Raw genomic sequence first — 8,712 nt, 5'->3', positions numbered from 1 at the left:
TGAAATCTTCGTAAAAGCCCGAATCATACTTCTGCAAGCAGCAATTTTGTTAATCCAGGGGGTTATTACTCTGGTCCCTTATTAGGATCTATACTGCTGCCAAGCAATCCTATAACCTTCTCAAAAGAAGTTTACCTCCGTGTTATAAAACCAGTAGTGGTATTTATACTGTGCAATAATTAGTGTATTACTTGAATCCACTAACAGGTTCATTTTATCTCCGCACAAAACCCCTAGTCTGCTTATAGAAAGCTTGTGCCTCCTTTGGCGCTGTTAAAGTGGTGAAAGAGTGAATGAAGGCTGGTAGCACTTTCTCCTTTCGCCGTGCCTTAATTCCCATCTCTTTTTGCTCTCATCCAATTAGTGCAGTGTATTAAGCGGTTTATCATCTCATAGTCAGCTATTGAGAGAAACAAGGCGAACACTTTGCAATAGAGCCTGCTCTCCTTTGACACCCTCAGGTACTTACATATTCCACTGTGCTATGAATAATAGAGGAAGAATAGAGCGCTAATTCCCTCATCAAAGAATGCCTTGTCTGCTGCTTTGCTCAACAACACCATTCTGATCAAAAGAAAAGCAATAAAGCTTAGCATAACAAAACGAAACCTACTTATTAGCTTAGTGGTTAAATTAATGCAGAGCCGCTGCTATTCAAAACCAAGGTTTGAAAACAGCCTCCAACAACCTGATAATGCTGCCTTCGGGATGAAGGAATTTTAATCTGAAATTTGAAGCTGGCACAGATGAGTTAATCTATTAAACTGCTATAAGGAGGGTGCGGGAGAACTATTCAATTAAGGCGCATTTAAGGTGCTCTGCACAAGACGGGGAAGGATGCGGGAGGGAAGATGGGCTCCGGTTCGGCGGTAGAAAAGTGCCTTTGGACGGGGAAAAAGGGGGAGGGGGGAAGGGGGGGTTTTGGCACAGCAACAAACCTGTTTGCGGCTGGGAATTGGTTTTCGTATCACATATGTCATCGGCGAAACCTGGCTACCGGCTCCATATAGCAACACTCCTCTTCCTCAGCTGCGAATAAATACAAATAAACACAAACCTTCATTTTAACAGCGTTGCGGAGGGGGGGGGTAGGAACGAAGGACAAGAGGAGGGAAAGAGCTTCGGGCCAGGTCAGCCTCCAAACGCAAAGCCCCCAACTTTAATCTTTCCCAAATTATTTACAGCGCTGCGTTTACCAGCTCCCTTTAATATTAAATGCTATAAAAATGATTTTGCGTTTCCCAGCCTTTCTCCGGGGCCGAGATGAGGCACGGTGCCCAGAGCTTGTTAGGGGCCGGGGCCGGGGGGGGGAGAAAGCCAGTTTACTCCTTGCCAAGACTTCAGCTCTGAGCTGACCAACTCTGCTGAGAGGAATCAAAAATTGCCTTAATTCGGGGTAAAAGCCCTCGTTTCCAATCCCCCCCCCACCCCTCCGGCTGGCTGGGGTTGCGGGGGGGGGGGGGGGCTCCGGGATTTTGCCCCCCACCGCCGCTCCCGCAGCAGAGCGGGCTGCGCCGGAGGGAACAGCCCCTCGCAAGGCTACTATATGCTGCTGCGCCCTACACAATCATTCCACAACACTCTCATTTAATCTAAACATCCCTAAACTTGCAAATTAACAGGCTCTTCAGCTGTAATTATACAGATACATACAAGTGCCACAGGGTCAGGTTATGCCATAATCTATCCATTTTATTTGTATACCTAACGTTTGGAGGAGAAGGTCACACTTTTCGCTTTCCTAAGGCATTCTACGCGGTTAATATCAGTAATATCTTCATAATCCTAATTGGGTTGGACACAAAAAAACTAAAAAAACCTGCCTGAAATTACAGGAAGCCAGGATCTTTCAAAGAGCTGCAACATCAACGTGCCATCTAGGCAGCACCACCTTCTCTCCCAGACAAGCCTCCGAATGAAGTCTCTTTTACGATAACCCAGCTGAACGCGTCGGGAAGGAACAACGGCTCGCCGGGGGTGGGACACGACCAACGCAAACCCGGGGATCGAGCAGGTTCCATTTCTCACGTGCTGCAGCTCAGTGGGAGTAAAAACGAAAGGGTTTAGCCCCCAAAGTTGCTGAGAAGACGACCGTGCGTTCGGGCACGTGCGAATAGATGTTACCCATACGGACACATGGCGCCTTCCGATGCCACTTGAGGGACAAACGAATGTCATAAAATACGCATCACACAAACAGACACGCGTATCCCTTCGGTGCCCAACACGTTCGCGTTGATGCTCCTACCTTTTCTTCAAGCTCCCTTCCTTACTGGCCGGCCAGCCTGAAAAGGGACACACAGGCACTCCCGTAAAGCCAGAAGTTTGGAGCAATACGACCTCGCAGGGAGTACTGTCAACAGTCAGATGATCAAATCGCATTTTCTTTAACTAGAAAACTTTATTTTTTTTCCTTCAAGTGTTAAGAAAACTTTACATTTTATACTGATAAAGATTTAAAAGAAAATTTTTATAACCTTACATTAATATATCACATTGCAAACTTAATGGCGAACATGAGTACAACAATATTTTGTGTAAAAAAGCAGGCACCCAAATTTATGCTCTTTCCTTGTCACATCTGCTTGTCATTTTATTAAAAGGAAATGAAAAAATACAATTTGTTTATAAAACTTTTAAAACCTCCAGTACAGTAATGATTACGGAACAGCAACAGCGATTCTCCGCTTTCCCTTCCCCCGTTACCGGTTACGATGCGACCCCAACCATCTTTTTCCCTGTCGATTGCTTACTTTCAAATACTTCACGTGGAAAGAAAGAAACGAAACACATTTATGTTCTGTGTGCGTACGAAATGGGTTTTGTACATGTGCATGTCTTCACGTCCACGCAGAAATTTCCAACATGGCAAAATGCTATGCTTAACGACTCTTAATCAAAAGATGGTCCCTATTTTTAGCACCTCCAGGTTTCAGTCCTTCTTTACCCTTAATAAATTTGCAAGTAAAGCGTCCCCACCTCTTGTTCAGAAGGTACTAGGACATTTAAAGGCATTTAGGTTTAGTATTGTTTTTAATTGGTATGTTTATGATCAGGAAGAAGATAAACTGTGAAAAGGCAAAACATTAGTGCTCCTACTGAGACCTCTACTAACCTCTCTTCCTGAGAGCACCTCTACTAAATACCCTGGAGCAAAGTCTAGGATCACTTACATTCCAGCAACTCTCACTGGGAATTATCCAATTAAAGCAGCAATTCCCCCACCCCCTTTTCCCTCATAGGTCTAAATACACAACAAAACATATTGCAAAAATCAACTACTCCGTATTTTAATAACCCTGGCTTCCCAACGGAGAAAAGATCGGAAGATAAAACCACCCCGAATGTTTCATGTCCACATGAATCATACATCCCGTTTTCATCTTCCGTTTCTCCTCCTCCGAAGAGACAAGACTATTAAAGCATCATCGTGCATACTGAAATAAGAGTATTGCTTAAGAGATCATTACTGTTAAACAAGGAACTAGCCTCTCGTCTCCCCCCATTTTTAATCAATCAATCACTGCCTTTCATTACTGGACTCTCCCACAGATCTTCCTATACTGGCGGTAAAGAGTTTGCCGAGGTTCACTTCTGAGTAGCCACTCATGGACAGACATTTGTCTACGGTGCTCTTCAGTCTTTTGTAGGCTTCCAAGATTTCCTTCCTGAGTGGCTTCTTCTTCAAATACTCTAAAAGAACAAAGGGAAAAAAAAGAAAAAAAAAAACCAAACAGAGAAGGATTAATTGACCACAAAAAGACAGTACTTTCGTATTCACTCCTACCGTGAATCGTGGTATTTTAAAACGAGGTGAATGTCGTAGCTAGCAAAGACGACATTTGCGGCAAGCTCTCCCAACTTCGGCTGCCTTCCCCCCCTCGCCCACCACTCAGAGGGGCCGTGGTGAACCTGCACAGGGTGGCGATGCTGAAGCTCCCTCAGCCCCACCGGCGCCCGGTGCAGCGGCTCCTGCCAGGAGCTGGCAAGAAGCACCACTTGCCCAGTTATATCGTCTAACTGGAGCGAAATGGGGGTTGCCTAAGTCACCGCAGAGAAAACAGGCGATGGCAGGGCTGGCTGTGAAAGGATCTCATTTAAAAGGGGCAGGTGCCTTAACTTAGCGAGAACTACGCGGAGGCCCCAGGGGTTTGAAGCAGGGAGAGGTTCTGCCCGAGTCTGGGTTCAGAAGGGAAGGAAACCATGCCTCGCTCCTCTCCTCACTGCTGCTGCCAGCACTGGCACCGGCACAGCCTGGGACGGGTTTATCACCCGTCTTGTGCGTCCTCACGTGCCCCTTGTCTGCAGGATGGGAATCGCGATGCTCAGCACCACGGAGGCGTTGGAAGGGAAAGGGCAGCGGCACAAACAGGGGAAATTCCATGCTATCCCACCCTAAAAAGGAGACACGATGCCCAGTATCTCAACCAGGAGGCAGCAGGTTCACCTGACACACGAATGAAGAGAGCCGTTCCCAAATGCTCAGCTGATACCTGCGAAGAAATGTCTGCAGTGCAAGACACTCATTTACCCACTTGTACCTTTGCGTGTGTACAAACTCACGTGCACGCGCATGAATCTGTACATATTTCAGCAGCAAAGCCCAAACCGTTCTATTTTAAATTTGGGGTTTTGTTAAATTTTATGCCATCCCCCGAAAATCCAGGGATTTTATTTGGGTGGTTGTCCCACTTTTGCTTTACAAAGGCTGTGGCCAAAGAGCAGAATATTCTACTGATCCACGACAACGCCAGCTCGATGCAGAGCCGGTGCAGTTGTGCTCCAACTCTGTGTTCGAGAGACACCAGCTCCTACCCAAAAGCCTGCGTCTGCAGTTACACCTCAGAACGGGCAGCGCTGGACAGTCTGCATTACCGAGCACGCGAGAAAGACAGATTGCAAAACGAGGTGCCCTCTGGGACAGTTTCACCCCCGTTAGGCTGGAGGGACCCCAGGTCGAGCAGAACTACAAGAGCACGGCACCGGTACTTCAAGGTCAAGCTTTCAAGCCATTTAGGCACAGCGTAAGCACGTGTCTTGTGAGTAACCGACACGACCCTTCCGCTGCTCCTCAGCTTTGCCTGAAAGCTGTTGTCTCATTTCTTCTTCGCAACGCGGGTGCTGCCCTCCTCACGCTCTGGACACGTAACAAAGGAGCCTCCGTCCCCTCTCGAGCGGCTTTTACTGCACGGCACAAGTTAAGATGAAAAACCAGTTGTCTCTAAACCAGCTGAGTTTATTTAAGAGAAGGGTTTGGAGGAGAGGGACAGGCTGGTTTTCTGAGTCCACCCGTGCACTCGCGACGACTCGCTTCTGCAACGTGACTGGGATGAAGATGTCCCATCGGATGCACCTTCGTCTCGAGGTCTGCCTTGAGGAGATGGCAGGGAAGGGAGGCACGGTAACAGAAACAGCTAGTACAGGTTTGGGGTTTGTGAAGTCCTCCTCCCTGAGGATTTACAGATTTTTTTGCAGAGCCTCAGACGAGCTCAGCAGATTAACTACTGGATATGATACAAACACTAATGTTCTACCGAGCAATTGCCACCTGCTTAGGTTTTCCATATTATTCACAAAGTTCCACTGAACTCAATTGCTCTGCATGACGCTATCAAGTCTTTAAAAATTAAATTAAAATTTAAATTAACGACGCCAGTTTGAGTAACTGAATACGTTGATTAAAAGCACTTTGGTAAGCACCTTTCATGCATCCTTGTGAAGAAGGTATGTATTGTGCTGTCACGTTCAGTTTTGGGTATTTCTACTGCCAGCTGCGGGCAGTAAGCAAACAGAGAAAGATGCCTAGGTGAAGATACCACATCCTCACCATTACCCAGACAGTAACGACATTAGGTCTATTAGCAGAATTAAAATTTCCTTAAGCTACACCGCCGATACAATAAAAACTTTGATTACAAGACCCCGTTCATTAACAGACTGAAGCCACTGCGGCACAAACACGTTTAACGATCCTGAAGTTATTTAGAAGTAGAGTTTAAATAAACAAACCTTGAGAACTGTACTAACCCGATCCATAAAAACACCAAACCCACTCCGCCACAGCTTCAGCACTAACTGGTTTATGCATTTGCAAGATAAATGCTACAGTGAGCGGGTTCGCTTGCCACCACTCACATGGTAGCAAAGCCATGCTCTTCATGCCAAGGGACTGTGGAAAATCCCCTCCTCGCAGCTCAAACCTAGGCTAAAATAGTTTAAAGCTTCCTGGAGCTCAGGAGGGACCAAAGTGAAACGTGTCAGTGCGCAGAAACAGCTGGCACACGTGAACAGAGCAGGAAGGCACGTTCATCACAAGAACGATGCGGCAAACAATAAACCAGGGCTGAAAGCAGGGAACAAAAAATACAGGCCTGCGTACGGCTCCAATTCAGGCTCCAGCCGTCCCACTAACAGAGCGCCTAGCCCCCCCCCTCTAACATTAAATCTAAACTTCAATTATATGCGATAACCTTTCTGACAGTTATGCTTCAAACATTTTGTAGATGCAATTACGCTCGTAGAGGCAAGCAGGAAAGGGTGGACTGAAAAAAATGGAGAAATATGAGGGGCCTCGTTGAAGTAATGAGGCCAATTTTAAGTTTCAATTATAAGAGAATGGGAGCGGGGAGCTCCGGGAGGAGAGGCAGGCAGCGGCTGGGGCTGCAGCACAGCCACACCATGCATTTGAATGACACAAGTGCATCTGATGACTGGGGAGAAGAGATTTAAAGAACTGTAGTAATACAGAGCAGGGGAAGATGAGAGAGGACACAGCTCCTGATGTGTTTACCTCCTTTGCTGATGGGATATTGACTTTTCCCACCAGGTTGGTTAGAAAGGGGACTATTTACGCTGCCACACAGCAGAGTAAGAATGACAACCAGCATCACTCTGTGCTCCTCTGAGTAAAAGACAACTGTGACCGTCATATATCACACAGCCAGTCAATACCTTCCAGTTACCATACCATCCAACTTAGAGATGCATATAAAAGCTCTTACTTTCTTCCTAAATGAGAATTTAATCAATAACGCACCCAAGGCCTTCTGAAAACTAAGCTATACAAACTGACTGAAATTGCCTTCCAGTAGTCAGTCACGTTCCACAAGAGTTCTGTACCTATTATCACCCCGTCATTGTTTTAATAATATCCAAGTTCAGTGGCAAGCAATCTTTTAAGATGACCACTGCTGCAGAATCCATATGTGGCTATACGCAAAGAGATGTATTTATACACATGCAGAGCATACAAAAGATACTACCAAACCAAATATACAAATAGAAAATACAATTATTTTAATAGAAACTAAAAAAAAAAACCCCACAAATGTGCTTCCAACTGTATATAACTCAAATTCGGGTACTGTATTCTCTAAAGTTAATAAATCACTGACTCTGGTAAAGATTTTAGATCATATCACCAAGCACGCAGTTACCCCCCGCCGCCCTCCAACATAATCGCCCTCTTGTTCCCTTCACAAAACACAGTCTGAACTTCTGGAAGTCCCTGTCAAATTCAGCACCCCATCCAAGTCCTCGTTTAGCTCCCTAGGTATAGTTTTATATTGTTGGGGGGGGGATGAATTAAAAGCTACCTGAAATCCATTTACCCCATACTGTTGTACTGATGCTGGAAGCAAGGATGGAAATATTTGAAGGTTATCTATACCTGGCCACGTGTTTTCCATTTATTGCAATTTCTCTCCATTCCTATTAAAATGACACCAAATAACCCGATAGTCAGGATCAAGAACTTTTGTTCTTAGACTCTCCAAGATGTGGCTCGGTGAAAGTCGTCTGCTTTTTCTCCTACTGATCGGGCAACTGAACTGTGTCATATTATGAAACTCTCTCCCCCTGATTATTCTGTTCATAGCCTGCTCTTCGGAGTAGAGAAGTAAAAATATATTCACATTCCTTTGTATTTGTGTGTGTGTATCTGCACCGGGTACGTGAGGAACAACGTAGGTGCCTGTGAGCATTGTGCCAAAATGTTGGTTTATTTGGGAATGCACAAAACAAGCTGCGGAGTGTCATTTATGTACGGCATCGTGTGTCTCTCACACTTTTATTTAAAGAGTTAAAGAACATACTAAATTAGCTACTGAATTTTTTACATCGCCTACTGGTTATTGTATTTTAATTACAGCTAGCTCAGACACACAGGCAGCAGTCTCTGTTCCAAATATCTGTGTTTCATTTATTTCTGTGCAAAGGTAGCAAACAACAGTCAGTCATAATTGGTTCTGTCAGATGTTTTACAGTCAGTCATAATTGTCTCTGTCTAGAGGTGTGTCAATTTACTGCAAGTTAAATAAATATTCTGCCTATTATGATATCAGGTTATGTAAGCCATTTTTTTTAATTGCATGGGTTCCCCTTTCATAATCCTCAGCACCCCTATTTATACTGTTAACCTTAACTTTGCCATTTATGGAATGTCAATGAAAAAAGTCAACAGTAATTTAATGAACAGGCGTGTAAGCCTCTAACACACTTGCTTTTTTATTTCTAATTAAATACAATCAAATTAGGCTATAGAGCAATTAAATTATTCTGTCTTGACAGTGCTCTCCTCAAATACCTATCAGCGATGGCCGTTCACTGGCCTAAAGAGGGAGATGTACTAACCAAAATCTTAAATGATTCTTGTTTTTGCTGAGGAAAAGAAACCTCCCAACTTGTACCAACTTCTAAACCACACAGTCCCGC

General features: G+C 44.9%; 1 protein-coding gene across 1 annotated transcript in view; it reads right to left on the bottom strand.

Annotated features, from left to right (window-relative positions):
* Positions 1-2,407: 2,407 nt before the first annotated feature.
* POLA1 (DNA polymerase alpha 1, catalytic subunit) overlaps positions 2,408-8,712 on the bottom strand; it is a 204,000-nt gene continuing 197,695 nt past the window's right edge. Inside the window, exon 37 of the mRNA XM_052794757.1 lies at positions 2,408-3,693. Coding sequence (XP_052650717.1) covers positions 3,521-3,693 — 173 coding nt within the window. The 3' untranslated portion in view covers positions 2,408-3,520. The remainder of the gene's footprint in view (positions 3,694-8,712) is intronic.

Source organism: Harpia harpyja, chromosome 8, assembly GCF_026419915.1.
Source record: "Harpia harpyja isolate bHarHar1 chromosome 8, bHarHar1 primary haplotype, whole genome shotgun sequence".
Lineage (NCBI taxonomy): Eukaryota > Metazoa > Chordata > Aves > Accipitriformes > Accipitridae > Harpia > Harpia harpyja.
Note: the sequence above shows the minus strand (reverse complement) of the source record. Positions and strands in the feature narration are given on the sequence as shown.